General features: G+C 48.3%; 1 protein-coding gene across 3 annotated transcripts; it reads right to left on the bottom strand.

Annotated features, from left to right (window-relative positions):
- Nucleotides 1–344: 344 nt before the first annotated feature.
- On the bottom strand, nucleotides 345–8,300 carry ZBTB39 (zinc finger and BTB domain containing 39). 3 transcript variants are annotated; one of them, XM_027542285.1, is made up of 2 exons: nucleotides 8,149–8,300; nucleotides 345–6,636 (listed from the first exon to the last, which is right to left on the bottom strand). In XM_027542285.1, the coding sequence occupies exon 2, from the start codon at nucleotides 6,590–6,592 to the stop codon at nucleotides 4,469–4,471; it is 2,124 nt and encodes a 707-aa protein (XP_027398086.1). In that variant the 5' UTR covers nucleotides 6,593–6,636; nucleotides 8,149–8,300; the 3' UTR covers nucleotides 345–4,468. The 3 variants fall into 3 exon arrangements, with proteins under 3 accessions (XP_027398086.1, XP_027398088.1, XP_027398087.1); XM_027542287.1 differs by lacking the exon at nucleotides 8,149–8,300 and adding an exon at nucleotides 7,715–7,895; XM_027542286.1 differs by lacking the exon at nucleotides 8,149–8,300 and adding an exon at nucleotides 7,679–7,895.
- Nucleotides 8,301–17,553: the final 9,253 nt, after the last annotated feature.

Below are 17,553 nucleotides of genomic sequence, written 5' to 3' on the forward strand. Positions count from 1 at the left end.
CCTCTCTCCATTCCGACACACCATGTCACGTTGAATGGCACCAGCAAGACAATTTGTGACCAACCCTCTGGTCCAACCAGACATTAGTAGAGTCCCACTGCTCTCTCTGGGCCAATAAAAGATTCCCCTTAGAGATGGTCCCTCTGAAAAGGTTAGGTCATTGAGTTAATTTTCCACTAAAAACAGATCAAGTCAACCCCGGGGAATTCCAGCTACAGGAAAGGAAATGTGCTACCTGAAAGAACTCTGGCATCCGCTGAGCAGAATATTGCTACTGAGAGGGTGATGGCCCAGATACTCTGAACTGTGAAGGATGAGCAGACCACAGTAAATAGGAAAAGAACTACTGTTTCAAATTTCCTTTTTTTTATTCTAAATAAAAACCACACTTTGTGCTGAACAATGGAATATAAAAGAATCAGATGTACAACGATTTTAGACATCTACTATTTGAGAAAAGAAGTTTACAAAATATACAAAACTTTACAGCAATAGATAGTAAACACTTAAATATCAGGAGGTCAGTACTTATTAATTTAATGGAAGGAGTTAAATGTCAACAACTCTTCTCAGTTTCATAAGAGATGTAGCTAGTAGAGGTGGGAGGGGAGGGTGGACTGGACAGGGGAAGGGTGTTAAAGAAAACATCCAAAGTAAAAGTTCCATTTTCATTCTGATATGACGTTTACCATGAGTAAGCACATTGAAACAAACGCTGTGTGCCCTGCTTCCTGATTCGTTCAGTGCAGGATTTAGGGAAAAGGACACACGAGGATTCCCAGATGGGCAGATTTCTGCACACAGCCCACTTCCATGCCAACAAAATCATGTCCGTATATGAAGAAGTGTAAATTCACTTCCAAAGTTGAATAGTTTGGGGGTCGGAGGGTGATAGAGCACAGCAGATGGTCAGAAGAGGAATATTCACCAGCAGCAAAACCTGACTGGGGAAAAGATCATTAAACTCAGAGGTTTCCTAGAGACAAAAGGGTACTCATAGACCAGAAGAATGTCAAAAAGAATTTTTACCTATTTCTTGACTCCCATCCCCACCTCCTTTCTTCCCAACTAGCCATGAACTAGAGACTCCATGGAGTCTGAAACTTTAGGACCAAACACCAGGGTACAGCAGAGCTTCCTGGCAGGTCCTGTAGCGTCAGTGAGTCATGGATGGGCAGAGGAGCGCCACGATACTGATCCCTTCCTCTGGCCACAAGCAGCTGTTTACAGTGTGCCATTAGAATAACAGGGACTTCCCTGGTGGCTCAGATGGTTAAGAATCTGCCTGCAATGCAGGAGACCTGGGTTGGATCCCTGGGTCGAGAAGATCCCCTTGAGAAGGGAATGGCTACCCAACCCAGTATCCTTGCCTGGAGAATTTCATGGACAGAGGAGCCTGGCAGGCAACAGTCCACGGGGTTGCAAAGAGTCAGAACGACTGAACGACTAACACAAGAACATTAAGAGTATCACCCTTTCCCTTAGGAAAAAAGATGAGAATGGCCTTGTGTTTGCTTTAATGCTCTAGTTGCCAAAAAATTCTTAATAGTTTCTAAACAAAGGGCTCTATAAATTATGTAGCCAGTCCTGAGTACTGAACAAGAAAAAAAGGTGGGGGATGAAAAAGAAAAGACATTCAAGGATCAAACAGAACGAACCTTGGAATGATACAGCAGAAGACAGTGCTAAACTGGGCTCCAGGGCAGAGGGCAACACAACCCAATGAACAGACAATTGAAAATATTTTAAATTCAGAATAAAATTAATACCTTCCACCAGATATCTTAGAGTGCCCTTTGCCACAATATAGTGTTTCAAGTAAAAGAGTGCAGAAAAGAGTGGCTGGTGGCAGAGGAAGCAAACATGACTCCAAACAGAGGAAGGGTTGAGGTGCGAATATGGGGGACACGTGGGGGACAGTGTTTGGTCAATGAGCCTCATGAGCTACTGACCCTGCTACATGTCTGACTGCAGCCAACCAAGCCACCCTGGTCAACCACTTGGCCTCAGGAGGATCAGGGGGTGCAGTCTTTTATTTAGTGTTAGGGGTAAAGTTTCAAGGATTTGCTTTTTGGTTTACTGGCAAAAAGGGAAAACTTCACAGTTTCAGGTTAAGTATACAGACTACCCAGCATCAGTGATAACCCTCTGTTAAGGAAAAGGGTTTCTCCAGCATACTGATCCATTCTCAGCTACCCAGCTGGCTTCTCGGGAGTAGCCCCACTCTCAAATCTGGCCATTCAAAACTCAGTCCTCACCCACAATCTGGGAGAAAAAGCACTCAGGCTTGAAAAGCTGAGAAGATAGTTGACTGTGGTCTTTTACACACTTTGCTTCTTAAACGACTAATGGGAAGAAAGGAAGCAGTCAGTCAGGGATGAAAAGTCTCAGCACTGCTTTCTAACAAGAATATCCCAAGGGAACATTTAACTCATTGGATTCTGATAGTGAAAGCCGGCCACTTGACAAGTCCCTTCAAGTAACGGTCACCTCACTGGACAGCTTTGCACACAAAACTCCAAGGCTTTATTATAAGTTAGGGCTGGGGGGAGATCCGGGGGCAAGTCCAAAAGGGCCCCAGGGCTTTGGTTTACTTCTATGTGTTACTATAACTTCCCAACTTCAGGAAGAATGAGAAAATATGCAAACAGGGCCTTCGTGTGATCTTATCCCCTCAACCCAGTCCCCAACCTACTCAACCACAGGATGGAAAGGGGATAAAAGGTCCAGGGATTTAACAAGCCTCAACTTTCTAGAATTTATATCCATTCCCTAAAGGGCTCCCTGGGTTTATTCTGCAAGACACTTCTCTGGAGAGAAAAGCATTTGCTTATTTAAAGGCTTGATCTGTTCTCCCCTAGTTCAAGCCCCTGTTCCCCAAATATCTGGCCAGGACTGTCCCCTGGAATATGGCTACTTGCTGGGGAGAAGCTCATTTTCCTGAAGTCTCTTAGCCAACAGAGATACTGGGTAATATGTATACAAAAACAAAAATAAATAAATATTAATGTCCAAAAAGGCTTTGTGAGTTAATTAAAACTACTTGCTTGTAAAACAGCCCGGGGTGCTGCTGAGTCCCACGAGGGGCAGGGGCAGGGCCAAGGCCAGGGACCCCCAGAGCTCGCCTGAGCAGGTGAGGTAGTATGGGTTTTGGAGGTGCCACCTTGTGAGATGCGAGATCCGAGGGCTCTCTCCCTCAAGCCTTCTTTGGGCAAGATCCCCTCAAAAGGCAACTAAGAACAGAGTCAACCAGCAACCCTAACTGGGGTTTACCCAGTCACCTGGAGAGGGCTTGAACCAGCTGTTGGTCAACAGCGCCCTCTGGTGGCCATACAATGACAGATCAGGATAAATCCAGCAGGTCAAAGGTGAGCTGCCAAAACTCTGGCCCAGTTAGCACAAAGTAAACAACAGGTTACCTGACTGGGACAGACAGAATGTACGTCCAGCTACTCGGGTCCCTTTAATCCTGAAGGGCTCACAGTCCACCCCTCCACCTCATGGGGTCTTCACATCTACACTATAGGCCAAAAACACTTCTAGGTGGGAGACTGGATGCAAATTAAGGCTGCTGCTTCAGAGACATCCCCACCCTTCCACCAGGAAACTCAGGGTCGAGGGAGGCCAGATGATTGATGACTACATCAAAGTGGCTCCCTGTCTTTTTTGCCCACAGGGAAGGCCTGACATCCTGGGCCACCACTCCGTAATATCACATTTCTTTGGAATTGAGGGGAAAAGAGAAATCTCCCTTCCTGTCCATCCCAGGCTGCTGCTTTCAGCAGCACTGCAGGACACCTCTTGCGGCTGGCAACGATTCATCCCAAAGCTTTCAGACCTAAACAGAAAGCTTTGTCCCCGGTTTGGATCCAGCTGCCAAGAGATTTTACTGTCCAATCAGCAGATTAGAGCCCTGGAACAAGCAGGCCCCTCATCCCTGACAGCTTGTCCCTGCTAAGGGATGGGACCAGCACCCAAGGGTGAGCTGCCTTGTCTTTTCTGAATGACCACATTCCCAAAATCTCTCCTGGCTGGCTGTCCCGGTTGGAGATCCGGCAGTAATACCCACAGTGAAAACCTCTCTCCACCTCCTCTGTTCAGTGAGGCTGTTGGTTGGATTCTTAGCAGCATAAAACCTATCAGTAAACTAAAACTCAAGAGGCTGGGGAAGGGAATCTAGCTGACACCAACTGCCTGATGAGATCCCAAAACCAGCCTCCAAAGAATCAAAGACACAGCCCTCCATGGACAAGAACAGGTAAGGAGGTAAACATGACAGGGCCGCTGCTTCTCAGAAACAGTTAGTGTTCATGTGCTATGTATTCTTTTGTCTTCTTTAAACACAGGACAGAACAGAATTCCTAGCAAGGCAAAACTGTAACTTCAGCTGGGGCAGGACCAACAGCCATTAGAAAACCAATGTCCTGGCTGCCGCCTGGGAGTTCCCCCTGGCTCTGCTGGGACCCAGTCAGCTGTCCGGGTTCTTCTCCGCTTCTTTGGAATGAATAATGTACATGAAGGTTTGCTCGATGGTGAAGTCGGGTGGGAGGCTGCCTTTGTGCACACCGACGTGCTTGCTCATGAGGTTAAGGGTAGAGCTGTAGTGGCCACAGACCGTGCAGCGATACATGAGAGCCCCCGAGTGCGTCTTCAGGTGGCACTTGATGGTCGAGCGGCCTCGGAAGAACTTGTGGCACACCTTACACTGGTACGGCTTCTCGCCCGTGTGGATCCGCCGGTGGTAGTTAAACTCACTCGTGTGGGCAAACCTTTTGCCGCACACCTTGCAGCTATACTTGCTGTTCCCGGGTTGGCCCTGCAGCGCCAGTTCCTCACTCAGGAACTCCTCTGCCGGCAGCTTCCGCTTCTGGAGAGCTGGGTTCTGGAGTCCAAAACCAGGCCGTGTGTCAAGGCCACTGTTGCACTTGTGCTGGCTGACATGGTAGCGATAGGCAGCCTCTGACTTGAAGCTCTGGCTGCACAAGTGGCAGCGGAAGAGGGCATCTTCCAGGCTTTGGTGCACAGCCATGTGCTTCTCCAGGAGATGCCAGTCCACAAAGCTGTTTGCACACACAGAGCAAGAGAAGACAGAGATGCCAAGGTGGGAAAGTGTGTGCCACATGAGGCTGCAGAGGTTGAGGTGGCGCTGGTCACAGACGCTGCAGGCCTGGCCCTTCAGGTTCAGATGGTCAAGGATATGGCCCCGGACCACATGGAAATCTTTGGCCAATGCCTTCCCACAGGCAGCACATTTCAGCTCCGCAGAGACCGCCCCTGCAAAGAGACCCAGCTTCCCAGGCAAGGGGTCGTTGGGGTGGACGATGATGTTGTTCTCAAATATTCCATCCCGTCGGTGGAGGGTCAGTTGCCACTGGGTAAAGAACTTAGTTTCACACATGTCGCAGGAGAAGAGGAAAATACCGATGTGGGAGAGAACATGGGTGACCCGGGAGTTCCGGTCCTGGAAATGGGTCTCACAGACCTTGCAGTTGCCAGTCAGTAGGTCCACGTGGTCCCGAGCATGTTGTCGGATCAGTTGAATGTTGGGCTCTAGAACCTTCTTGCATACCTGGCAGGGCATGGCCTTATTCTCTCGGTTTTCACTCTCTCCAAAAGTTAGCTCATCCTCACTGTCATCACTCAATTCAATCACCTCCTCAGCTGTGCCAATCTCCTCAGTGGGGTCTTCAAACTGCAAGTCATCATCCCCCAGGTCCTCCAACTGGAGCTCATCCATCTGCCCAAAGCTTGGGTCTTTGGAATGGTCGCTGTTGCTCAGACAGGAGTTGGTCCCAGTGGTAATGTCTACTGCACTGTCAGGAGTGAAGAAGCTGTTCTTATTGAAGTCTCCATTGCTCTGGACTTTGTATGGCTGGCAGGAGCTGGTGCTGGTTTGGATGCCCGTGCTGACAGTGCCCAGGACTGGCTGCGTCACCACGCTGGGGACAGATGTGAACGGAGCAGGGGCATCGTGGTCTTCTGTCTTTGGTGGCAGCGGCTGCAGGCTATGGTTAGTGTCACTGGTAACATTTCTCTCCTCCTCTTTATAGTTTCCTCCAGCATCACTAGGTAACGCATAGTTTCTATCAGGACCAAAGTGCTCCCCGCTCCCCCGGAGTTCTCCAAGGGGATGGGGGGGTTCTACTGAGCTACAACTCGGGGTACCAGAGTGGTTCTCACTGGTGCTGGTCAGGGGCTTGGCCACGGCAGTGCTCTCCAGGTCAGGAAAGGTGGAGTGACAGGCCCGGAGGAGATCGTCCATACCCAGACGCTCTGCTACCTCGTAGATGACTCCGACGTTGATCAGGTCCGTGAAGAGTTCTGACGTGTAGACAAAGCTTAGAATCTTCTCGAAGTTGGCAGGAGTGATAAAGTCCACCACATAGGTCCTGGCAGCATCAAGCCCAGTGTTGAGGAAGAGGTTCTGGAAATAGCCAGCCGCACAGGCCAGCACAGCTTTGTGGGCCGGGAAGGAACGGCTCCCCACCACGATGGTGACATCGCACATGGTCTCCGAGAGCCGGCACTTGTTGAGTTCTTTCAGCAGGTTGTTGGGGTGGTTGGTGCTTTGCAGTTTGATCCTCATGCCCATCTTAGCAGCTCCTGTGAAGTTGCCTCCTTATCAGCACAGTTAATCTGCGGATAGCAAAAGGATAAGGTGGATGGCCAAACACATCCTTGTAGGTGAAGAGCTCTGCGGGACAATAGCCCCAGGTAGAGAGCAAGCGTGAATGGACATACACTTGCTCCATTCTGCTGGAGGGGACAATGACAGCAGAAGTGATGGGACAGTGACCTTTCTCCCTGCACATCCCCCAAGACATCTCCCTGCACATCCCCAAGACAGAGTGATCACAAAAAAATCCAAAAATATTGAAAAAAATCTGATAAACTGTTCTCTAAGACAAGCCTGACTGGACAGAAGCTAGTGATTTAAAGCCAAAGTAGTCTCTTGATACCTTCTTATATTTCATTACCAGAGCAAATGGTTCAAACTTTTCTCATATTAATTTCCTAATTTCTTCCTGAATACAAGCTTTCCAATCTCACTGAGTATATTCTCTTCCCTTACTAGGCCAAATGCCATACACATACTTGAACACAATTATCAAGCTCCATTAGCTACTGGGGAAAAGATGCTTTATCCTTTCCTTTCCTCTCACGGCTGTGTTCTTTCAGGCCCTAAAATAAACCACTTGCTTATTCTTGAGTTCCCATCTTTCCCTATCTAAGCTACCTGCCTCCTAGCCCAGGGCCATTCAGATAGTGCTCTATCATACTCTCTGTAGCTTGTGGGTGACGTCAGAGAAGTAAAGTAAAGACGAACACAACTATGGTATTTAGAATTACCTAAATACTCTTTGGGTCTTTTTTTCCCCACCCTTTTCAGGAGCTATGCTTATGTTGACCAGAACTGAGAGATTTACCTGATGCCTTGGGATAGGGTTTGGGATAAGAAGCTATCCAATTTACACAGGTAACTCCTAAAGTCTTGCTCAGTACCATTTTCCCCCCACTTTTTGAGTCCTGCAGGCCAGAAAAAAGCCAAACTCGTTGCCCTCTCCTTCAGCCTCATGACTCGCCCTGTGCAACACAGCCCCCTTCCTCCACCTCACCACACTGGACTAACTCCCAACTTTTTCTGGGGCCCGGGAAGCCTCTGAGCTTTGTTGGGTACCAGCGAAGGATCTCCGGGGCCCTGGTGGCCACACACCAACGGTCAGCAGGTCGGGGCACCGGGAAGCACGAGCGGCAGTGGGAGGGGACGGATTCGGAACTTCTGAGAAGGGACCCCAACAACCGCGCGGCGCCACGGTCTCCCTTCTGGAGGGTCGAATTCGGGAAGAAGGGCGTTGGATCCGGCTGGGGCACTCCATCTAGGGGGCATCAAGCACCTCGCTCCCTTCCCCCAAACAGCCGGGAATTCCTCAGGGCGACCTCGGGCGGGGGCAAGGGGGTGGCGGCGGGGCGCTGGGCCGGCCGGGGGTCGAAGGGATCGGCGGCGGGGCCGGCGGGGGTCGGCGCGCGGCGGGGGAGGATGGATCCGGCCGAGGGTAGCGGGCGGGAGGGAGCCCAGCGAGAGCGAGAGAAAGGCCGGGACGAGGGTCGGGCCTCGGCCAGGGCAGCCCTCGGCCTGGCCGCGCTTACCCGGCTCCGCGGGGCCCGAGCACCATCGCCGCCGCCGCCTCACACAAAGGCCCCGGCCCGCCGTGCCCGGCCCGACGAGGAGGCGGCGCCGCCGGCCGCGGCCAGACTCTCCATCCGCCGCGCCGCTCGCCGCGCCGGCCCGGGCCGCCCCCACCGCCCGGCCCGCAGCGCCCCCCGCCGTCCCGGAGGAGGCAGCGCCCCCCGCCGCTCGGCCGCAGCGCCCCCAGCCGCCAGGGAGGAGGCAGCGCCCCCACACGGTGGGGCCGGGAGCGAAGCAGGCTGGCTGAAGCCACTGCGCCACCCGGGGACCCCCGGCCCCACTTCTGACCCCCGCGAGCCCCTGGGGCCCGCCGCCACCGGGCCCTCGCGGGCATTTGCCAGGACGTTTCCAGCCCTCACGGCCACCACCACCCAAGCCTGGCTTTTTTTGAAGCACTGATCCTGTAAGTGCTGGACCACTCCCTCCTCGCCCTAGTACCTGGAGAAATGAAAAACGCTATCCCAAGGCTAAGCTTAAATCGCCTCCCCTGTTCTACATCTCACAGTCCCAAAAGTTTACTCTCAAAACGTCTGCTGGTGTAGTTTCAGAAACAGTTGTAGGATTGCCACTTTAACTATTTGTCTCCTCCGCTAGGCAGTACGGAGAAGGCAATGGCACCCCACTCCAGTGTTCTTGCCTGGAGAATCCCAGGGACAGAGGAGCCTAGTGGGCTGCCGTCTATGGGATCGCACAGAGTCGGACACGACTGAAGCAACTTAGCAGCCCCAGCAGCAGCTAGGCAGTGAGCTTCCTGAAGGCAGAAGCTGTTGTTCTGCACACGGCTGTGTCTCCGCTGCTCCCTCCCACCCCCGCCCCAACACACAGGCTTCTGGTTCATAGGAAAGGTGCTTAACAAAGCCTGTTTGAATGAAGAACAAGTACTAGAGGGCTGGGCTCCCGGTGGACCACCCTCTGAAAGTTCATTGTGGACCCTCCTTCCAGCTGCACCACCAAATGAAGGATTTCACAGTATCCCGCTGCACCTTGGCAGCGCAGGCCTGTTTGGGGCAGCCTGTCCTTCCTGGAGGGGAGCAGAACTTGACACCCCAACATATGTTTCTTTGGCATAAGGATTATTTTTAAGAAGCAGCAGGCAGCGGAGAAGCTCTGAAAAATGAGCAGAGGTTACCCTTTTGTAAGAGCCATTTACATTTATAAGGGAAATGTCCATTTGTCTCTGAACCGGGAAAAGAAGGGTAGATAATGTCAAGAAAGTCTTAGTTTTCCTGGGTATCTCCCATGTATATGGAAGTATACATATTTTTAAACTTCTGTTTCTTTTTTCCTGTTATGCTGTCTTTTATTATTTACTCAGCCAAGAACCTCGAAGGGTAGAGTGGGAAATTATTTTTCCTTGCTACTTCCTCAACTCTTTCTAGAGCTCCATTTCTCTGCTTCCACCCTTTAGTGCAGCAGTTACCCTCCAAATCTCCCCAGATATTCCTGCCTAAGATACGTCATCAAACCAAAACTTTGCCTGAGTTTCACTGACAGATGTGATCAAAACTTTAAGGCATGAGCACCATTGCCAGCTATCACTCTGAAGTTCTCCCCATAGTTTTTTACTATGACGATCACAGGTCATGAAGGATTTTTGGCTGAATCTTTATGATATTCACAGGTCATGACTTCAGGCTCACAGGTTTTTCAGTCTATCATACTTTTGATTCCCTTTTTGGCATTCCAGTCTTAGAGGGATCATTGGCTTGGTGGTTAGCAGCTGAGGACACACACTTAAAGCTTTTTGGAGAATATAGGACACCAGAGGGACTACTATGATAATTACAAGCTGGACAATTCCCAGTGTCTGGAGTGCACTTCAGAGCCATGGTCCCCAAGACCCAAAGGAATCAAAATCAAACCAGTCAAAGAAAGACCCCTTTGAGGGGTCTTTAGAGGGAGCACCTTTTGAAGTGGCTTATTCAGTAATCTTAGGTAGCTGAATTCAACCTCCCCAGAAGTGTTAATTTAGGTATGATAGGTGGTGGTGGCCATAATAGATACCAGTTTGTTCAGCTAAAAGAAAATCTAAATTGCTCTAGCAGTACATTCAGCAAAAGCTTCCAGAGCTGAGGAGAGATTCCTGATCATATAGCCTCATCTATACTCACTCCTAACCAGGAGTAGAGGGTCTTGTAAGCAAATCCTGAATCATGAAAGCCTCCTGGTAGGTCCTTTCTAATTTGATGATGTAAATTCAGGGGAGTTGACGCAATGCGGTGAAGAATTTGCATAGGGCCTTAAAGAACAATCTCTTTTCCAGCATTCCCATTGATTACAACTGAAATATCAATCCCTGGGGAAGCATTTTGACGATGGGCCCCTAGGAGGTTATAATATGGGAGGCCTGGGTGTTGTTCTAGATACTTTTTGTGTTTTTAGTAAGATTTTGCCATTTTTGTAGGTATTTATTGCTTCTGGAGCCATCATTCTTAGACATAAAATAGGCAGGTATGCCAGAAGGTGGTGTGCTTCACTCTTTGGAGCTTAAGAATCCTGTTACGTTTTTAGCTAAGATTTTGGGTCTCTTGAAGCTAAGGCAGACGCTTTAACCTCTGAGCCACCAGGGAAGCTTTGAAGCTAAACTAATACCTAAAAAGAATTGCCACTGGGCTGGAGATTGTGTGATGTTTTACAAGTGTATCTCTTTGCATGGAAATTTTATTGATGTTGGCATTCTATGACCAAATTTTCCTAAAATGGGAGTCTCTCTGTTAGGTGATGAGCACTCTAACAGCTTTTAAACGCTCATCAGTTTTTGTGGCTTGTTGGCTTCGAAGCTTCCCATTAACAATAGCCTTTATCTACAGTAAGAGGGACAAACAAGCGTGTGCATCTTAACACACCAGCAGTAACCAAGAAATGTCACTGCAGCTTGGCCAAGAAAAGTCCCTATGTGTCCCACCAACAATTCCCATCAATCTGGGGACTGGAAAAAAGACTGAGCCAGCAGACGCCAAACAATGGGGGCTGCAGGCTGATTCCAAACAAATGAGGAACCGCAGCTGCTACCAGCAGTTCCCAGCGTGCGATCTGGGAAAGATTTCAAACAAATGTGGAATTGCAGACTAAATGCCAGCAGTTCCCACTGTGGAGTCTGGGGACAAACCAACCGCTGAGTTTTTCCACTCAAGTCGGGAAATTATGGTCTGAACAGAGGGCTAGGGGATTGGGTTCTGGCTGGACTCATCTGCTAGCTCAAGCTGAACTGCCCTGGATTGGAACGCCAATTACATTACGAGGCTGACAATGAGTGGAGCTCAGAACTGAGAGGAACTTATTTGTGGCCCTTGGAAACAGCGAGAGACAGAGAACGCAAAAGGGTTTGCAGGGATCATGCCTGTTTCTTATTGTCTCTGAAGCCATCAGAGATCTCCTTCAGTCCTACTGTTGACAGTAAATCTCTTAAAAAACTATTCAACTGAGTAAATTTGAAGGTCTAATAGGCTTTATTCAACAATTCAGACCTAGGCAGCGTCCCATTTAGCACATAGAAAAGAGCTCTAAAGAACCGTACAAAATAGAAGGCTTTTATAGGCAAAAGAGACCAGGAAAAGGAAGTTTCTATCAAAGAGTTCTTAAAAAAAAAAAAAGAAATAGGCACAAAATGGAGTCACTTGTGCTAAGCTCTATGCCAACAAAACAATCTTAATTGCTGTTTCAGCCTCTCCCTGGAACGTAACTTTTAACCGGTCGATGTGAAATTACCTAGCCAGCACAAGTGAGGTAATCACCTCATAGACACTTACCTTCCCCCAAAGGAAGGTGGTCTTACCGGAAACAATCCTTTCTTTTATTTGTGACTTCCTTGTCCCATCGTCTTTCTGCCTTTAAAAACTTCTTTTAACAACTCTTTAGAGCATCTTTCTATTTGCCAGATGGAATGCCACTTGATTCAAATACAATACAATTAGAAGCTCAGTCATGTTCAACTCTTTGCAACCCCATGGATTGCAGCCCACTAGGCTCCTCTGTGGAGAAGGCAATGGCAACCCATTCCAGTACTCTTGCCTGGAAAATCCCATGGGCAGAGGAGCCTGGTAGGCTGCAATCCATGGGGTCGCAAAGATTCGGACTTGACTGAGAGACTTCACTTTCACTTTTCACTTTCATGCATTGGAGAAGGAAATGGCAACCCAATCCAGTGTTCTTGCCTGGAGAATCCCAGGGATGGGGAAGCCTGATGGGCTGCCATCTATGGGGTCACACAGAGTTGGACACGACTGAAGCGACTTAGCAGCAGCAGCAGCAGGCTCCTCTGTCCATAGAATTCTCCAGGCAAGAATACTGGAGTGGGTAGGCATTTGCTTCTCCAGGGGATCTTCCCAACCCAGGGATCCAACCCGGGTCTCCTGCATTACAGATAGATTCTTTACCATCTAAGCCACCAGGGAAACCCACTTGATTCATAGATCATTGAATAAAGTCAGATCTCCAAACTTAGTTGAATTTTGCTTTTAAACAGAGTGGATTGTCTCAGGCAATCCACTTTTGTCTCCCTTCCTTTAAGTAATTCCAGGTAATTCCAGATTGCCTGGTTAAAGGCCACATTCCTGGGAGAGGCTAAAATTGCAGTTAGGGTAGGCATTAAGTTTTGGATAACTGACATGGGACTTAGTACAAGTGATTCCATTTGGGGCTGTTTCTTTTATTAACACAACCAGTAGACTCATAAGCTCTAGCATGACTCTAAGATATTAGGCTGCAAGACTTGAGTCTTGGGCCTGTTCAATCTTTCTGACCAACTGCCTTAACCATCTCTAGAGTGCTGTAAATGTACTTCACATGTTTACAAATTCCCTAAAGTTGTAGATTAAAGTTTGTATCATTTATACTTGTGATATTATGATTTATAATAAGAAATATATATATTTGATCTTCACCACCATTTCTAATGGGCTTCTCTGATAGCTCAGTTGGTAAAGAATCTGCCTGCAATGCAGGAGACCCCAGTTTGATTCCTGGGTCAGAAAGACACCCTGGAGAAGGGATGGGCTACCCACTTCAGTGTTTTGGGACTTCCCTGGTGTTTCATACAGTAAAGAATCTACCTGCAATGCGGGAGACGTGGGTTCAGTCCTTGGTTAAACAACTGAGGGACTTCACTTTCACTTATGTGCCAATTTTTCCCTTTCTTCTTGATGTTTTAAAATTCCATGTATTTGCACAAGTAAATGTGCAGATACATATACATATACATTTATATACATAAATATATATGATATATATATATATTATATGGGCTTCCCTGGTGGCTCAGTTGGTAAAGAATCCGCCTCCAATGTGGGAGACCTGGGTTTGATCCCTGGGTTGGGAAGATCCCCTGGAGGAGGGCATGGCAACCCATTCCAGTATTCTTGCTTGGAGAATCCCATGAACAGAGGATTCTGGCGGGCTACAGTCCATGGGGTCACAAAGAGTCAGACATGGCTGAGCAACCAAGCACACCATTTCTAACACAGAGCTCCTAAAACAATTGGAAGTTCCTAAGTGATGAGAGCCATAATGATGTCTTTAGTTACATTACTGGGTGACTTTGGGACTGTACCTAAAGATAGAGGCCAGTTGCCAGGAGAACCAAGGAACTTTCGGTCCCAAGCCTCTGCCCTTCAGGGAGGAAAGAGGAGCTGGAGGTTAAATCAATTATCACTGGTCAATGATTTAATCAATCATACTTATGTAATGAAGTGAAGTTGCTCAGTTGTGTCCAACTCTTTGCGACCCCATGGACTGTAGCCCACCAGGCTCCTCCATCCATGGAATTTTCTAGGTAAGAGTACTAGAGGGGGTTGCCATTTCCTTCTCCAGGGGATCTTCCCAACCCAGGGATCGAACCTGGGTCTCCCGCATTTCGGGCAGACAATTTACCGTCTGAGCCACCAGGGAATGTAGACTTATGTAATGATGCATCCATAAAATCTTGAAAGAACTAGATTTGGAGTGCTTCTGGATTGGTGAAAATGTAGAGATTCAAAGAGAGAAACGTAGCATGCTCAGAGAGAGCATGGAAGCTCCACACCCCTTTCCCCATACCTTGCCTCATGCATCTCTTCCATCTGGTGTTCCCAAGTTATATTCTTTTATAATAAACTGGTGATCTGTGAGTAAACAGGTCTCCTGAGTTCTATGAACCACAGTAACAAATCAGTGGAACACGAGAGAGTTGTGGGACCCTCCAATCTGTAGACAGTTAACAACTTGGGTTTGAGATTGACATCTGCAGAGGTCAAGATGGCGGAGGAGTAGGAGGATGTGGAGTTCATCTCTCCCCACAAATGCATCAAGGCTACATCTACAAATGGAACATTTCTCACAGAACCCTAGCTGAACACTAACAGAGGACCATGGATGCCCAAAAGGACAAGAAAACTCCCTACATAATGGAGTAGGATGATAAAATGAAAGTGTTAGATGCCCAATCCTGTCCAACTCTTTGTGACCCCATGGACTGTAGCCCACCAGGCTCCTCTGTCCATGGAATTCTCCAGGCAAGAACACTGGAGTGGGTAGCCATTCCCTTCTCCAGGGAATCTTCCTGACCCAGGGATCCAACCGAGGTCTCCTGCATTGCAGGCAGATTCTTTACCATCTGAGCCACCAGGAAGCCCAAAAAAGAAGAAAGGAAAAAGAAGAAGAAAGGAAGGACGACTGGATCAGTGCCCCTCAAGAGAGGGGCTAAAGGAGTGGAAAGGTTCCTGCATCCAGGGAAGCCCCCTCACCAGGAGGGAGATCAGTTGGGACAGAAGGGGAGCTTTGGGGGCTATTGGAGGAGAGTGCAGTAACTCGTCTGCAGCAGGCAGAACAGAGTGAGACCTAAACACATGGTCCTTGCCACAGCCCTGAACCCCCTAACCTGAGACATGTGTCTGCTAACACACATAAGGACTGGGGGCTGGAACATGAGGTTTGGAGAGCAAACCCAAGGAGAAGACTGATGTTAGCTGCAAGGAGATAGCCTGAGGGGACAGGAGTGAGGAAATGTGCAACCAGAACACTTGAGGAGGAAACCGTGGCTGCCATAGAAGCAAAGCACCATTGTTGAATGAGGATGGAGCCTCCATTGCAGACTCTGCCCCCACACGCTGGGGCCTGCCTCCCTGGACGCTAAGAAAGGCCCCCACTGGGTCGAGCTCTCTTGTGCCCATGGTCTTTTGCTCCCCTGTGTGTCTGTTACTGCCAGGGCTCCCACAACCTGGGCCACCATACCACCTCCACACCTGCTCCTCACCAGGCAGACTTATATGCTCCAGAGCAGCCTTGAGAGTAGGCCTTTGTGGGGTCTGAACCCCAGGGTCTGTGCAACTAAGGAAAAAGGCTGAAATCTGTCCTAGCAGCTGCACAAACCCTGAAATGATACCCATGTGGCCGAGTTTGTAAATTCAAGCACCTACAGAACATCTGAATGGACCACGAGTGCTCCTGCAGCCAAGATGGACCTAGTTTTAGCACCTATAGATTTTGTGGGCACATACAAGGAGGGGTTGGGCCAGGCTAGAGTTCAAACTCCCCTATAGCACAGAGTCCAGATCCATGAATACTGGTATCCTGGGATCTGACTTTAGAGGATCTATGCTGGTGGTCTGGTGAAAAAAATGTCTGAGAGACATAGGGTCAATTGCCAGCATACCCACAGTTAAGGTGGGGCTGACAGCAGTGCCAACAACAGCGTAAACTGAGAGCTCGCACAATGGGTATAAGGTGACACCACTAAGCTCACCTACAGGTGAACAACTCCAGAGGAGGAATGGCCGTGGTTTAGTCGCTCAGTCGTGTCCAACTCTTGCGACCCCATGGACTATAGCCTGCCAGGCTCCTCTGCCCATGGGGTTCTCCAGTCAAGAATACTCGAGTGGGTTGCCATTTCCTTCTCCAGGGGATCTTCCTGACCCAGGGATTGAACCTGTGTCTCCTGAAGCTCCTGCATTGCAGGCAGATTCTTTACTGCTAAGCCAAGCTCACAGCCACCTCAAAACACACCCGTTCCGGCCCTGCCTATCAGAGGGACAAGACCTGGCTCCACACACGAGAGGGCAGACGTCAATCCCTCCCACCAGGAAGTCTACACAAGCCCCTGGACCAACCTCACCCCCACCAAGGTGGGCAGACACGAGAAGCAAAAGGAACTATGATCTTGCAGCCTACGGAAAAGAGACCATGAATACAGAAACTTAGACAAAATGAGATGACAAATAAGTTGCAAATGAAGGAACAAGAGAAAAATCCACAAGAACAACTAAATGAAGAGGAGATAGGCAATCTACCTGAAAAAGAATTCAGAGTAATGATAACAAAGATGATCCAACATCTTGGGGGTGGGGGGGAGTGGAGGCACAGATTGAGAAGATAAAAGAAATGTTTAACAAAAAGCTAGAAGATTTAAAGCAAAAACAGAGATGAATACTATAATAACTGAAATGAAAATACACTAGAAGGAATCAACAGCAGAAGAACTGAGGCAGAAGAATGAATTAGTGAGCTGGGAGACAGAGTGGTGGAAATTATTGCCATAAAACAGAATACAGAAAGAAGAATGAAAAGAACAGAAAAGAACAGTCTGGGACAATATTAAACATACTGACATTAGCATTGTAGGGGTCCCAGAAGGAGAAGAGAAAGCGTCTGAGAAAATATTTGAAAACATTATAGCCAAAATTTCCCTACCATGAGAAAGGAAGCACCCACTCAAGTCTAGGAAGTACAGAGAATCCCATAGAGGATAAACCCAAGGAGAAACATGCCAAGACAAATAGTAATCAAACTGACAAAAATCAAATAAACAGAAAAATAGTAAAAGCAGCAAGGGAAAAGTAACAAATAACATACAAGGGAATCTCCATAAAGTTTTCAGTTGATTTTTCAGCAGAAACTCTGCAGGCCAAAAGGGAGTGACACAATATATTTCAAGTGATAATTGAAGAGAAAAACTTACAACAAAGGATACTCTACACAACAAGGCTCTCATTCAGACTTGAAGGAGAAATCAAAAGCTTTACAGACAAGCAAAAGCTAAGAGAATTCAGCACCACCAAACCAGCATTACAACAAATGTTAAAGGAACTTCTCCAGGTAGGAAAGAGACCAACAACTTAAAGCAACCTTGTACATATGTGGACTGCTAAATCAAAACCTCATGGCAACAGCAAATCCCCAAACTACAATAGATACAAACACAAAAAAGAAAAAGTGGACTTCCCTCGTGGTCCAGTGGTTAAGAATTCACCTGCCAATGCAGGGGACATGGTTTTGATCCCTGGTCTGGGAAGATTCTGCATACTGCAGGGCAACTAAGCCCATGCACCACAACTACGGAGCCCACACTCTAGAGCCCACAGGCCACAGCCACTGAGCCTGAGAGCAGCGAATAC

This window comes from Bos indicus x Bos taurus, chromosome 5 (assembly GCF_003369695.1).
Source record: "Bos indicus x Bos taurus breed Angus x Brahman F1 hybrid chromosome 5, Bos_hybrid_MaternalHap_v2.0, whole genome shotgun sequence".
Classification (NCBI taxonomy): Eukaryota; Metazoa; Chordata; class Mammalia; order Artiodactyla; family Bovidae; genus Bos; species Bos indicus x Bos taurus.